This window comes from Lycorma delicatula, chromosome 1, assembly GCF_047948215.1.
Source record: "Lycorma delicatula isolate Av1 chromosome 1, ASM4794821v1, whole genome shotgun sequence".
In the NCBI taxonomy this organism is placed as follows: domain Eukaryota; kingdom Metazoa; phylum Arthropoda; class Insecta; order Hemiptera; family Fulgoridae; genus Lycorma; species Lycorma delicatula.
The window spans coordinates 139,775,351-139,792,027 of NC_134455.1; the positions used below are offsets into that span (position 1 = coordinate 139,775,351).

Consider the following 16,677-nt stretch of genomic DNA (forward strand, 5'->3'; position numbering starts at 1 on the left):
TGTTATGAAGAAACTTTGTTCACAGTTCTCTACAATATACACAAAGGGGTTTGAGAAATCTGAATTTTTGCGTCGATATCAGAACGATGTTCCAATGATACAAGAGGACGCACCAAAGCCGAATTCGAATTATATCGTAACCTGTCCGGATGTTTCTACATGGAGTGGTTGAAATTGTGTAAAAAGACGTTGGATCTGGTCAGAGAAGAGCACATCGTTTGAAAATACAAACGTAAACAACAAAGAAGAATTGGCCAAGAACGGTTTTTACAATTCCTTCAACTATTTGTGCATAAGATATTGTTGATGCAACGAACCGATTAACTCGCATAATTTACCACAATGTAGTTATTGCATCAAGGAAAACATCCTGCTGTCATTAGAGTATATCTTACCTCGAAGAGGGCCGTCGCTGAAGAGCTCAGTCTGCTGACGAAAACATATCTTTGGTTGGAACCGTCTCAATTATAGTTGAACCTTTCATATTGGCTTAATGTCGGGAATATTATTTATGCTTGCTTTGTGGATCACATAAAATCATTCGCAATAAAATAATAAAAACAAAAAAAAGTATAAAATAGAAAAAAACGATATTAAAACCAATTAGTGTTTTACGTGATGCGCATGTGCGGTCGCTTTGAATCCGGCCTGGTATATATTATTTATACCTCTAATTACTTTTCCGATCTATAAAATTTAAAGAAATAATTTTTTTAGTGCTACCATTTATTTATTGCAAATAAATTAGTAAGATAATTCTATTATGTATATAAATTTACTTTTCATAGAATTATTTAAATAAACTTATTAATACTGCATAAACTCAAGGTTTTATTTTTTATTCGATTAAATAAAATTAAAAAATAGTATTAAAGAGTTTTCTTCTGTTACAGTGATACATGTTATATATATATATATATCACGTTTATATTAGATGTGGGGGGGGGGGGCGTTAAGAGACAATTTTGTTTTTGCTTAACAGATTGAGTGAGGTTAAGCGTGGATGTAGAGAATAGAGAGCTTACCAGAGTCTCTGTTAAGCCCTACACTACATACAAAGGCAAACAAGTGGGAAGTTACTTGAAGAAGATTGCATGTTAGTTAGTATTCAATTTAGTTTAATTTCTTCTGTCTGAAGTAAAATTACATATATGTAGATCTAATAATTCTTGAGGTTAGGTTGTAGGTGTAGTTACTATTTGCATTGAATATCCACATAAATAAAAATGTAAATGTTTGTTTGTTCAAAATCTTAAATCTGCAAGAGTTCTTCACAGATTACTTTGAAATTTTGACACGTCACATGTTTTTTTATACCTACTATTTATATACCTAAGATGTCACACCTGTGACAGGTAAAAACATGTTTTTTTTTTTTAAAACAGTGCTCTGTTGGACATAAAAGCAACATATGGTATACTAAATATTTTATAATTCCATTTCAATGTTTCCAGTATGTGTATCCGCCATAGACTAAAAATACTGGACTGATTTACACGTGAATAAAAGGGAAAAGGAACTGGAAGAGGGACAGGAGAAAATAGAAAAGGGAAAGGGAATATGACAAAAATGAAAATTAAAGGGTGAGGGGGAAAGGCAAAAATTGGGTAAAATGGAAAGGTTAAATTTTGTGACGTTCCGTAATGTTCATTTTGTTAATGTTTTATCAAACTTTCAATTGTGTTCATTTAATCTGTGCGTGTATATATATAAAATCTTTCTTTCATTTGACTTTATTCAGAACTTGTTTCTTCCACACATTAAACATGGCATATGTTTTTGGTGTTCATGACCTATCAAATGATAAGGCAACTATGTTTACATATAGTGAAATAACAAGAAGAAAAGGCTCAAATAATGTTATGTTAATGTTTATGTATTTTAATACATTTGGTACCTTCGATTTTGCTCCTATTGAGAAACAGAAGAAAGTGAATGCTCCTTAAGTTCCAGATGACTGGGATTTTTTATGGAAAAATCCAAAATACCTTTCATTTTGATAAAGAAGACAGAAAGTGATTTTTATAATATTCAAAGTGCATTGGCACCAAATTTTTTAAAAGCAGCACATCCACCATTCTGTTTACAATCAGCAAGAATGTTGAAGGTTCACGCTGACAGTCCATATGTTTTTATTCAATATACTTACTCAGGTCCATGGATAAAATGCACTGTGAAAAGCAACAAATGCACTTGTTTTTAAAGCAACATTTTTTAAAAACTATTACTATGTTAAGTATTAATATGAAGACATTGTACTTTAATTAATTTTATTAACAGCTGTCTTTTTTAAATTTGAAATAATGTTTTCTTTTGTTTTCATTAAAAAGACGTTTGCAAAATTTTTCTCGGCAAACAAAAATTTGACAATTACCACGATATTGCTAATCAACTTCTTACTTCATGCAGAGCTATGGAATGTAATATATCTGAAAATACATTTCCTTCACTTACAACTGGAATTCATACTATAAAACATAGTATGAATTGACATTTTAATTAATTTAACGTTTATTATAGTACAAAATTAATATCTCTGTAGCAACACTATTTATTTATGTATTTTTTTTTATTTTGTAGTTGTAGGCTTTCAAAGCTCAAAAGAATATTAGTTATTGGTGCATACGTGCTATTTAGAAATAATATTTTTAAATAACTATGGCAAAGAAAACCACTATAATAAATAAACAAGTCATTTCATATACTTTGTATTGTCATTGTTTCTGTTTATTTATAGCAAAACCTTAGTTTAACATACTTGAGTAAAAAAAAATATATACTTTCAAGAAATAAATAAATTACTTAATATACATCTTGAACAAAATATTAGGATAAATAATTTTTGTTGTAATAACAAATTACCTTAACATATTTTGTTACTATAATAGTAATGTAATAATTGCATATGGTGCAATTATGACGTTGCATACATTAATTTTAACTGCAAATTAAAGCGACTTTTGGAATATACTACTTTGGCTGCTGGCATTAGAAGTCACTGAGTGATGTTAAGAGCAGTGGAGGGGATGCCACAGCACACTACTGACTCACCTTTAGATATTTAATGTATGTAACAATAAAATTAGATTTAAAAAAAAATAATTTTACATCATGTTAATGACCTCTTACTGGTTCTAATTAAACCTGAATTACCATATGAAAATTTAAAATCAACATAATTAAAGGACTTTTTGGGTCATTTAAAAACAAAATACAAAAATCTTTTAGAATTGAACGTTTTTTAAAATCCATTTGTTAAAATTTTCTATCATACTTACATCATAATCATTTTTTTTTTTTTACATAGTAGATTACTGAAGCAAAAGGCCAAATAAAAGCTTTGTAAATTGTCATCAAAGTTGATTTTTTGAAGGAATCAATGTTTCTCTATTTATCAATTATTAATTCAATTGTATAACATTAGATAGGAGTAAGAATACAATTTTTATTTTAATAAAAAGCTGTTACAAAGTTCTACATTGCAGCAAATACAGTTGTATGATGTCATACAACAGTGCCATCATTCAGCAAGTGCTGATGGCACTACATGAACAAAAGTTTCTGCTTTTCAGTTTATAAATGTTATAATTTTACTTTGTGTCAGTATTTCTACTAAATTTACTTTACTGTTGACTAGTAATCTGTATTTTTTATTGAGTTATATGAGATATTCAAAAGTTTCTCTTATCTAGTTGCAGCTTTTTGAAATGTGACAGACTTACAAAAGTATAAAACAGGATAAGGATCTTTTAGTCTTCATTCCGTTAAAAGAAAGAATATTACTAGATTTCAATACCATCAAAATAGATAGACTGGATTTTTTTAAATATCTGATTTAGTAAACTTAAAAAAAAGCCCAGCTAAAAATAATGAAAGTAACCAGACAAATTCATGAAAAATGAACCTTTTGGCATTTATATTAAAGCGTTACATAACACAATAAACTCATTCAGTTACATAAAATTATAAATAGAAATTGTCTTTTAAGAGATGTTCAACTAATGCATTTACTTCCCAGTTTAGTTAAAAAGAAAGATCTTGACAATATATATTTTTGTAAACTAAAATGCATTGAAATTTTTTTTGTGTAATAAATATTTTTTCTCTAGTAATTGTACTGAGTGTTACTGAAGTGGAATGAATATTTTAGTTACAAACAATATAGGTGAGTACCTGTCACAATAATTGAAGGCAAAGATTATTTGTTTAATATATAAAAAAAGACAAATTTTTAAATTAGAATAATGTACCATTTACAGCAGAAAATATGCAAAAAGCTGGCTGTATGCTTCAATTTTTGGAGTTTGTAACTTATCCAGTAACTTTTGAACATCTGTACTGGTGAACTACCATGCATACTGGCAGAATCATGGAAAATTAAGCAATTGTAAATAAGAGTCTGATTCAACAGAGAATTGGTTATTCTCTTTATAAAAGAGAATCAAAATCTACCAATATACTGGGAAAAATACATTTCCACAGGAGGAGACTATGTAGAAAATGATGTACATGTTTCTTTTTTTTATTACAAATAAAAACAATGTTAAATGAAAAGTCTTGTTTTTTTCTGGTCCACAGAAAGATCTCGTAGGAAGAGGATTTATATGTAATTTTTGATGCAATTACAGGTAGCAAACAATTATTTGAGTTCTCTGATTGTTATTTTTTTTAATGTCTTTTGTGATTAATATATATATATGTTTGATAGTGATGCATAGTTACAAATTCGAGGAGCAGCCAAGATTGTTTCTTCTAATTACATAAAAGTATCTAGGAGTATCAAAATTGTTTTAAATTATTCACTGAAAAGATATTTGTGTATTCTGGTGTAGGAAAAAGTAGAATTATTTTTATGTAAAGTTAAGTTACCAGTTCTTGTAAATTTAATTATCTTTAAAACTTAATATAAGTTAAGAATGACTTACCCATATAATATTGCAAATCATTTTTTATGTACCTTAGTATATAAAAACAGTTTTGATATTTTACAAACATCTTGATGTTTGCAATTTTGATAGTGCGGAAATTATTACTAGGCTAAATTTCTTTTATTTTTATATTCTATTTTTGTCTTATTAAGAGAATTATATCAATAAGATTAACTTCTTCCTCTTAATAATTTGTTGTTTTTTATTCTTAAGTAATAAATTAATTTTAAGCCACTATATATAAAGATTTTTTTTCCTGTTCATTCTCTTTTAAAACAACTACAAGTAGTCTTTTATATAAATTAATATTTAAGCGTGAAAATTTTTTCCTTTCTTAAAATAATTTTTACATACTGAATTAAAACATGCCTATTTCGAATTGGGAAATTCCCAATTTCTACTCTTCTGCCTAACAGAAAAGCTACATCAACAGCCTATACTCAACACAGGAACCAAAAAATAGATAATTACCAAAAGAAAGAAAATAAAATCCCTTATTAAACAACTTTAATGAATCACTAAAAGGTTGAAATAATCTAACAAACCAACCCTATTAGAACCCTTATGAAAACAATAAAAACCCAAAACATACAAACCAAACATAACCCAAAATCCTATGTTCAAATAAAGTATAAAATGTAACACCCAAAAGAATAAAAATAAAGAACTACAAAAAAAATTTACTAACTGTAAACAAATACATAATTTAAATTGTAAATTTAAGAACTTGAATCTTCCAAAGATATTTTTATTCTGAACAATAAATTTAGATTCTACATGCAACATATAACAGTACAAATGATAAAATATTTAAGTCTTTACAGTGACATACATAAATTAAATAAAATATAATGCATCCTGCCATTCTTTCCCCCATGAAATTTTGTTGCATTGTTTTCATCTATCTCTTTGCCAATTTCCTCTTCATGAAACTCATCTTCCTCTCAACCTTATTCCAAGTCTTCAAGGTGATGCCTTCAGGTGTCGAATGGCATGATCAGCCAGGAAACATACCATAGCCAGAGTCACCTAACAAACTAGCAGTGGCGTCATATCGAGATTATGTCCAGAATATCATTCCTCCATATTCTTGCACAGAGCCTGCTCCTTGATGCTAATGTTCAAACTTTTCCTCTGCATCACACATTGCCTGCACATTTACACATGCCTAACCCTTGCGGTTAATATGTTTGTCCCCAACATTCATGGATTTATTTTTATGTAGGTGCATTCTATTGCACCAACAATTTGTAAATGATAGTGCATTTGCCACAGTAACTTTCCATTATTCATCTGTTGTGCTGTACTGGTAAAATGAATCTAGTTATTTTTCAGAAATATGAACCATAATATTGTTAATGCTTTTACACACTGTTGATCAGTCTACTCTAAAATCTTCTGCCACTCTGCAACCCAGGATCAGCAAAAAAAAAAAATATTTCCATGTGATTTCTTGGAATTAGTGCTTTTCCCAGAGATTCATCACAATTTCACATTGTCTGAAAATCAATACTTTCAGTATCAAAACGCATCGGTTCCTTGCACATTCTTTCTCTATATGTTTTCCCCTTGTTTTCACTCAAATTCATGAATATCAAGATGTTGAAGATACTGACAAAGTTTGCCCTACCTCAGACTTCACTGAAGTAGTTGTATCTGATTCGAATAACTGTGCCTAAGTGCACCTTCCATTACTCAGAACTTTAAGAATCATTAATGTCTTATTAAAGTTCTTGTTACTCTGATCAATAATTTATAACACATTTTCACTAATTTATAACACATTTTCACTAATTTAAAAATTATATTAGTAAATTAGCTCACATTGTTAAGTTTAAAATGATGTACATGTACAATATTAATATTTAAAGAGTATTATAATTAATGTATTTATATTTAGTTTAACATTAAGTTCCATCTTTTACTAATTGATTTAGACTAACAATACTATTAGAAAGAAAAAAATATATAATATAAAACAGCTGTTGAACTCAACAAGAATAACAAATTTATATGATTTGCATAAATAAGAAGAAAAGAGTTAGATAGTTTATTTACCATTAATACGAGGACATGAAACTGAACAGTATCTTCACTTTATTCACATCAAAGGTGAAGTTATAATACCTTTCCGGAAAAACTAAGTTGTAACTATAGGGGTAGTTGTAACTTACTTTTATTCACACCAAAGCAAGTTACAACTTAGAAATACTGTAGTGGTAGTAGCATCAACTCCCTTTTATTCACTTTATCCAACATCCTGTGCCACTGAGATAAAAAGAGGTAAAAAGATGAGCTATAAAAATATGGATTTTATTTTTTAAGTATATTTTTTTTTAACTCACTTAAGTGTTTTTGAGTCTGGTTAAATTACAATACATCTGGATAGGATAATAAACTGAGTGAGCTAGTCTGATTCAAAAGAGGCAATTATGATGAGATGAGTGTGGCTGCCCCTCCTAGCATAGGCAGCTGCCTACAGTAGAGCTTGAGCAGTTTTTTATACAGTGACAAATGAAGTTTGGACACCAATAAAAGAAGCATTTCGACTGTACTATCAATTATATTATGTTATCGTATGTGGAGTTTAAGCTGTGTTGCAAATTTTATATTTCATTTTGTGGTTGTTCTAGTTTGCTATTTCTTGTGAAGTAATGTTTTTTACAAGTGGTATGTTTCAATTATCTTTGTTCACTTTGTTTGATGTGGTAGTCTCAATTTTTTTTGTATGTAGGCTATTTAATTTATATGTAAACATGAATAGGCCTGGTATTTTATATGAGGCTTGCCATGAACTTCTGTCTTTGCTAAATTATCTGTAAGGTGATGATTCCAAAGACGATACGAAATAATGAAGATGATACAAATCCTGAAAATGATACGAGATAATGTGATGTAATCCTAGATAATTTTAGTTGCTCTGACAGTGATAGAAGAAATTTGTGATGTTTCATTTGGTGATGACTGGGCAGATATAACAAATCATGATAATGGTCCTTCTGATATTCTTGTTAATGTTACAATTCTGGTCCTGTTTTATCTCAAAATTTTAATGATAAAACACCCTTTAGAATATTTTAATTGTTTTTTGATGATGAGATTATGTTGCTTGTATGTAAAAAAAACTCTACTATGTAAAAATCTCTACTCAAATAATAAAAAATCATAAATTACCTCACCAAAATTAACACTACATAAATGGGCTGACGTATCTTTATTTGAAATTAAAGCATTCCTTGGTGTTATAATAAATATGGGCATGCATCTGTTACCTAACATCACAGATGACTTTTCTGAAAAATGGGAGTCGTATGCCTTTTTCTCTAATGTTTTTGGTTGTGATGAGTTTCTATGAATATTCTGGAATCGTCATTTCAACATGTTGATAAAAGTGTTCAATCTAGTAAGATGTTTCTAATAATTAGAACATATTTAGAGTAAATGACAGTTGTTTTATAACATATCCTTGCATATTGCTGTAAATGAAAGTACAATCTCCTTTAAAGGTAAAATTAGTTTTTAAGTATTTAACAAAAACAAGCTATCATGTATATACAGACTGGTATTGGCCAATTTTATACATTATATGAATTTTTTCTCAACAGGCACAGTAATGCCTAATAGAAAAAATATGCCAAAAGACCTCAAGAAGTTTTCCAAAAGTGGAAAAGGGGATTTGAGATCTTTCTAAAATGAAATTAATTTGTTCACGTTGGAAAGATAAGCAAGTTGTTGTAATGCTGAGTACTGCTTACAAAAGGGGAAAAGTTAACGTACTTGAAGTAGAATGCAAGTGGCCGACACAACTTAAAATAAATAAACCAGACATCATTATTGATTATACCAGACAAATGGGTGCAGTTAATTGTTGTGATCACTACATAAATAATTACCAATTTCTAAGTAGAACTTTCTGCTGGTATAGAAAGGTTTTTTTTGGTTGTTGGAGGCCAGTATTGTGAACTCATACATATTGCACAGGGCAGCATGGACAAAATGTAATAAGTCTATTCTGTACATGATACTTAGAAACGTATTAGTACAAGAACTAGTGAAAAAAAGGTTAGTAAGAGAAATTGTAAAAAAGAAACTGGGACGTCTAGCTGATGGACCAACAGATGAAAGGTTTTTGAGAAAAACATTTTATGGGCAAGAAACCAAAAGAAAGCAGGTGTAATGTACGTAATAAAAAAAAATACAGAGACAATTTATTATTGTAAATCATGCACAGGTCTTCCATTCCTTCATCCAGATACATGTTTTGAGACTTACCACACCTTAAAAAATTTTTAAGTAAAATAACCATTTGTATATAAATGTAAATATTTTTATAAAATACCAGTATGTTGTATACTGAAATTATCATATATAGAAGATTAAGTAGGGTAACGTTAGCATTCATTAAATAAAATAAAAACAAATATTATGTTTTATATGTGCTGTGAAAGTCAACATATCACGAAAACTAATTGTAAGCATTGATAAGTACATATGAAAAACAAAAAATTAATGGGCTAATTTATTTTATTAGATCTAACTGGATTCATCAATATTATATGAACATAAAAACATTACATATTGAAAAGATGGCATTTATTTAGTTAGGTTAGGAGCCAAAAATTTAAATTCAATTTTTATGAATAACTAAGTGCAATTATTTTTTCCTTATTTTTTGGTCAACCTTCATGATTTTGTAAAATGATTTTTATTAAAAAAATACAGCATTCTTTAAGATTTATCTTGAAGAAAATACACTATGCGTGACAAACACCATTATTCCATATAATTTAGGAAAGGTTAATCAATAAAATAGTATTAATAAAATTATTTCTACTAGACCTAGAAAGAGTCATACTTAGGAAACTAAAAGTTTGCAATTAAAGCGAGTCACATTCATAGCGATAGAAATTAACCGTTTTTGGAATGCCTCTGGCAGTTGTTTCAGACCTATAATATTCACAATACAAGAATGTCAAGCAAATATAAATGCTCTGTAAAGGTGAAATGTGTTTTTCCAACTAGAAAAGTCTCATAATCGCCTTTTGGTATGGCATATTGATCACCCAATTTTCTCCAAAAGTTCAAACTGTGAGAGCTGCTTGTAGGAACAATAGTCACTGTCAGGCAACTTTAGAAACGATTTTCTTTATGACACTAGACCTCACAGACTGTCAGGCCACAGGTTTATAACTGAATGAAATTTATGGGAAACTTTTAAAACATCCCCTCATAGTCCATGTTTATCCGCCTGTGATTTCTTTTTGTTTGGGATATTAAAAAAGGCACTGGGAAGACATAGATTCCAACAACGAAGTACAGGAGTTTGTGCATACAGTTGGTTTGTGATCCGCCACCAAACTTTTTAAGAAGGGATCCAAAAACTTCCCACATATTGGGAAAACTGTGTGGAACTTCAGGGAGACTATATAGAAGGATTTTTTTATTTCTGTTCTGTATTTTTATTCTGTACTAATTTTGTTAAAAATAACAGTCTGGTTTATATTTGACTAACCTAATATGATAATGTTATATCCAATATTACGGAAAAATGTAAAATGATTTGCTGCTGATGTGTGTAGATGATGTATTAGTAACATTTTCTCATTAGAATTCTAATATTTGTACTGATACACTGAATGAGAATTTAATGAAATAAGTGACAATAGCTAATAATTTGTTTATTAATACAAATAAAATAAAAATGATCAACAAAACAAAAATAAAAAAAGAAATATAGTTTATAGGTAGAAAGTAGTAATTTTGACTAGTACAAAATGTTACTGTTATTCTATTGTTAAAAGTTTTTACTGTTTTGATGTTAATAGTAATATTTTATAATTATAATAATAAAATAATTTTGATGAGATTTTTTTCATGTTAACCATTATATTTCATTTTTAAATCTGATATTTAGCAATTTATATTTTACTATCTATTAATCTACTGTAATGTGTAGTGTACTTTTATTAATTACTATGTAGCGCATAATTTTTCTTTGGGTTGTATTAGAATTATATTAATTAATAAAATAGCTTCTTGTATAAAAACAAAATTAAAATAATTTTCAATTTAAAATTTAATTCATCCTGTATAAACTTTCAGATTGTATGATACTACAAAAAATTGTCAACACCCAAAAAGAAAGTGTACATAATGATTTTTCAGTTTCATTATGTGGAAGTTATTGACTGTATATCTATAAAAAATTAGTAATGGCATAAAACAATTAAATAAATATCACAGATAAATTCGTAACTGAATATTAGTAAACAAAACCTGTCAAGATATCATAAGTTTAAAATTAAATATTTTGTTTCCAGTTTTGCAAAAATAATGTGTAACCTTCATGTTGAATACTTCTGAATGTGTCAAAACAAACTGATTAAAGTACACATTTAAAGCAGGCAATCTTTCTTCAAGAACTTTCCTCTGATCCCCCAAACACCAAGCAAAACTCATATGAAATGATGGATCCTAAAAAACAAAACAAAAACTACACTTTTATACACAAATTTCAAAATAAGCTTTAAAAGGAGACTTCAAAAAAAAATCTTCAAATAAAACTAAAATAATTTTTTTTTTAATTCTTTTACTGTTATCTTTAACATTGGTGAAAAAATTAATACAACTATCAAAAACTTACTAACCCTTAACTTGATGCCAACTTGAAATGCCAAAGTGCTATTGGCAGTCTAAACAAAAAAAAAAAAAAAAAAACATTACGGTAATTTGTTCACTAGCTGAAGAGTAAGACTACAATATTGTATATATAAATTAAAAATAAAATAACTGTAATAAATGAATTGAGAAACTCCTTCTTTGAAGTTTATTTGAAAAAACCGAAATTCTTATTTCTGTATTTTGAAGGTTGCTGACTGTATATCTATAAAAATTAGTAATGGTATAAAACAAATTAAATAAATATCACAGATAAATACATAATTGGATATTAGTAAGCATAACCTGTCAAGAAATCATAAGTTTAAAATTAAACTTAATATACATTATTACCCATAACAATTTATTTTAAAACATTAAACGAAACATTCCAGAAACCATACAAGAAAAGAAAAAATCTTAAGTCATTTACAGAATCAGCAAACTTTTAAATAATTTTTATAACTGCAACTTTGTGGTAAAAAAAATTTATATTATGTTTTCTATTTCTTTGTTCTAGACTTGGAAACTGAAATAATTATTACAAACCAATGTTCTGTAACATTTGGGATTTGTCAGGTGACATCACTGAAAATGGAAAGATAGGAGGCAAGGATAAATACAGATTGTCTAAACCACATTCCATAAATCAGTTGTTGTAATAGTCTGTCAAAACGTCAAGCAGTTTTGATAACAGTAGAAAACAAAGATATTTTTCTTAACTTCTGAGAAAAAATATTACAGTATTTACAGCTTGTTGAATATATCAACAAACAGTTTGTTGTTTTTATCCTTTATAAAAACACTCAGTGGGACATAGTGCTGGTAATTTATTTGATGTTTTTTTATCCATATATAATTCTTTAATAGCAAAATATATAGCGATTCTTAAAACTGATCTTACCCAAAATTGAACAAAGAGATTGGATAGGTACAATATCAAATACTTTCTCTAAATTTATATACTATAAGTGTCAAAATTCTTAATCTCCCTTTTCCTGTTAATTGCTTTTAAGAGAATGTACAAGGTGTACTATTAAATAACGAGACTAATGCTGTAAAATATTTTATTTTTAATTTATACATATTTGGTTATTATCCCCTTCAGCACCCCCCCCCCCCCATCGCGATAACACTCCATGCGAATTTTCCATTGTTTGAAGCAGTGTTGGAAGTCGTCTTCTGTGAGCTCTTTCATGACACATGCCGGTTTTTTTCACAGCTTCAACAATCTGAAATCTTTTTCTTTTTAATGTAAATTTGACCTTGGGGAACAGATAAGTCACATGGTGCCAGGTCAGGTGAATAAGGTGGATGGTCCAACACTGGGATGTTATACTTGGCTAGAAACATCTTGACAGACAATGGAATGTGAGCCAGTGCGTTGTCCTGATGAAGAACCCATGATTTGTTCTTCCACAATTTGAGTTGTTTTTCTTATGTTTTCATGGAGTTGACCAAGGACCTCAAGGTAGTAATGTTGATTAATAGTGTGAACTTCAGGAACCCACTGAAGATACACACAATCCCTTGAATATTGAAAAAAACAATCATCATCGCTTTGAATTTTGATTTGCTCATGTCTTCCAATACATGAATTGATGCTTAGTTTCTGGATCATAAGTGAAAAACCAAGATTCATCTCATGCTATCACTCTTTCCAAGAAGTTTGGGTCATTTTCAATGGCATTCAAAGTGTCAAAAAAAATATTTTCATGAGCTTCTTTTTGTTCAATTGTGAGAATTTTAGGCACTATCTTCACACGCACTTTTTGCATGTTAAAATTGTTATGTAAAATTTGCCTTGCACATTCTTTGTCAACTCCTACAGTTTCAGTAATTGCATGAATAGTTAACCGACGGTCAGATCGGATCAGATTACCAATTTTTTCAATATTTTTATTTGTTTTTGTCATGGAAGGGCAACCTGGGCGAACGTCTTCTTGACCATCTTGGAAACGCTTAACATCATTCAAAAACCCATGCATTTGATAAAAATTCATTGCCATATACTTTTCTTAATAAAAGATAAGTTTCAGTAGCTGTTTTTCTAAGTTTCATGTGAAATTTAATGACAATTCTTTACATTATTAAAACACATCATTTTTTTGGCAAAACAAAAAACAGATGTTATCCAAATGAAGGCCACAGCCAGGCCAATATATGTACAGAAAATGGAGTGGCAACAATCGAAAGAGAAGGCTTCATGCTACACAGCTGTCAATCATATGAATTTTTAGTGCATGCAAAGTTCTTCTGTAGCAGCATTAGTCTTTTTATATAATAGCTACACCTCATACATTATCCATAAACTACTTAACTGCAGTAAATTTCTTCTGTTCTTCTATCACTGTTTTCCATTCTATTCTCTTCTTTAAAATGTATACAGTTTCTCCACTGTGCCTAATGCACTAATTCCTGTATAGTTTGTACAAATATTTTATGCCCTATAACATGAATGTCAATCAATTAATTAATTAATTAATCTTGTGATTTTGAGACCAAAATGATCATGCTCAAAAAAGGATTTATTGAATAAATAGGTGAGAATTTGATATGTTATTGTATTTGAATATTTGATGGGCTCTTCAGGAATATTCTTAGACCAGCAAGCTGTATTATCATATTTCATTTTTCTAATAGTCAGATGTATTTCCTTCATCACTATTTCATCTATGCAATCTTCAGTTTCTTGTCCTTGTTTTCTTTATTGCAAATATCTTAATACCCTATCAAAACACTGCTATTATCCCTATATGAATACTTATATCATACTAATATTTTAGAACTAAATATTATAATACTAATTAATTCTAATTTTTTTAATAAAATTAAAAATACATTTGTGATAATAAAAATGCAAACTATAAATCACTGGCTGCTTCTAACGCAGCTAAACACTTCCACTAAGAAAATGCTGTATGAGAATGCTAAAAAGCAACAATTTTTTATTATCAAGGTCAAATTTATATTTTTAATTATAATGAGAATAAATATGTACTGATGCTATTCAGGGTGATTTAAAAAAAAAAGGAATTTCAGTTTAAATATACTATAAGAGTATATTAATGGAATAACAATGTACCATTAGATTAACTTTCAAAATATTAAACATAATAAATATTAAGGGTGGAGAATTTGACGTGATAAAAGTCACTGTTGCATTCATTATTTAACCCAAAAATTAAAAAAACTATCTTCCATCAAGATATAAGGCACCTCAATAAGATGTCATCAATGGCCTTGCATACAAAGTAAAACCATAACCATATGCTCAAAGGTACATAAGTAATACCATTTACATATGTAAATATTTTGTTAAAATATTTACATACGTAAATCATATTTAAAACAATAGCAGAATAACAATACGAATGAAATTAAACATCATTAAAAACAAATCAACTAATCATATGATTAAAAAACTTACATCATAAAATGTTGGAAGTTTAAATTCTTTTAAACATTTATCTATAATATTAACCGACGTGACTAATTCATCATAACCTGTGGAAACGTCAAGACCAAAAAAAGTTCTCGTCTTATCTTCATTTGTATACACTGACAATTTACTGAGATATAAATCGAAACTGTACAAAGAAGAGACAGGTGTCACACCATTAGAAATAAAATAATTCTTTAAAAACTTAATTACTAAATTCCTCTATAAAATAAAAATTATAATAGTATTCTTCTGAACTTTGAGTTTGCATTAAATTAAAATCAACAACTTATTAACCCTTAACTTGGCAAACATCTTAAAATCAAAGATTAAAAGAGTTGAATAGTATTGTTTCTTCCTTTTTCTTTTTAATTGTGGACGTAGTTTTAAAGTTGTTTTACTTTTTTAAGTCTATTTTACATCTTTCAGTTTCATTTTCAATTAAAATAGTACAGATATTTAAAAAAAAGACACCCACGTGGAGAAAACCATTCAACTAAAACAATGACTGTTTACAAACTATGGCACAGATTTAAAAAATAAATTATGAGGGACGTTCAATAATTAACAAGACAGATTGATGTACAGAATACGGTTCAATCAATGACAATGAACACTTTTTGAGAGTCAAGTTGCAACCTTGGGAACACATTTAATCAGCTGTTTGGTCATACTTAATGTAAACATAACCTCCTTTGTTGATTTCAGAATTTCAGCTCCACCTGAAATGTGTACATTAAAGAGCAACGCTCAGTGATAATATTTTTGCTATCAAAACATGTGAATCCAGCAGAAATTTACTCAAAAATGGAAACAGTACAGTGAAAAGTGTTTAAACTGCAGTAACGTGTATAAGTAGAAGAAACAGTTTAATTCGGTTAGAACAAATGTGACTGATCTCAATCAGTCTGGAAGATCAGTGAAATTTCAACAATTGTACTGCAAAATTGCATTAATGATCTTATTAGCAGCAAAGACAGACAAGTCAAAATTTCCCAAATTGCTAATTTGTGTAATATTAGCATTGGAACTGTCCATTCAATCATTCAAGATGAGCTGAATTATCCCAAAATGTCAGGGCACTTCTTAGAGAATGGGAGAAATGCTCAAGAAGTTGGGTTGGGAGGTGTTGCCACAACCTCCTTACAACCCAGACCTTATCCTGTCTGATTTTCATTTGTTCAGTCTGCGCAGACTTTGATGAACCCGACTTTGATAGCCCGCTCAGAGGTTTGATGAACGAAGCAGTCAAAAAAGTGGTACATGAATGGTTCAAACAGCAAGGTAAAGATGTCTATGCTTGCGGGAATCAGAAAGCTCACAGAACAGAGGGAGATAAGTATCTAAATGTTGCTGGAGACTATGTTGAAAAGTAGTATAAGCATCATTGAATAAATTGTTTTTTTCTCTACATCAATTTAATTATTGAACACCCCTCATATTTAATAAAAGACTATTAGAATCAGTATGTAAAATAAAATTATTTTATATACTCTTTTTTTGCCTTTTTTTAATGTTTAGGTATATAATAAAGAAGTCATTATGAAAAAAGTCGTAAGCTAAGATGAAACCACTACTTTGACAAAAATAAAAAAAAATGCTGACATCACAGTTGTAAGACTTCCCCAAAACGTGGCTTTTTTTCTGATA

General features: G+C 28.9%; 1 protein-coding gene across 3 annotated transcripts in view; it reads right to left on the minus strand.

The window, feature by feature from the left end:
• Positions 1 to 5,418: 5,418 nt before the first annotated feature.
• The window catches only part of LOC142323173 (U6 snRNA phosphodiesterase 1), a 39,132-nt gene continuing 27,873 nt past the window's right edge, over positions 5,419 to 16,677 (minus strand). For 2 of the 3 annotated variants that reach the window (XM_075362489.1, XM_075362472.1), the window contains 3 exons: positions 15,016 to 15,175; positions 11,576 to 11,620; positions 5,419 to 11,402 (listed from right to left, as the gene is read on the minus strand). In XM_075362489.1, coding sequence (XP_075218604.1) covers positions 11,208 to 11,402; positions 11,576 to 11,620; positions 15,016 to 15,175 — 400 coding nt within the window. In that variant the 3' untranslated portion in view covers positions 5,419 to 11,207. The remainder of the gene's footprint in view (positions 11,403 to 11,575; positions 11,621 to 15,015; positions 15,176 to 16,677) is intronic. The other variant, XM_075362482.1, reaches the window with a different exon arrangement.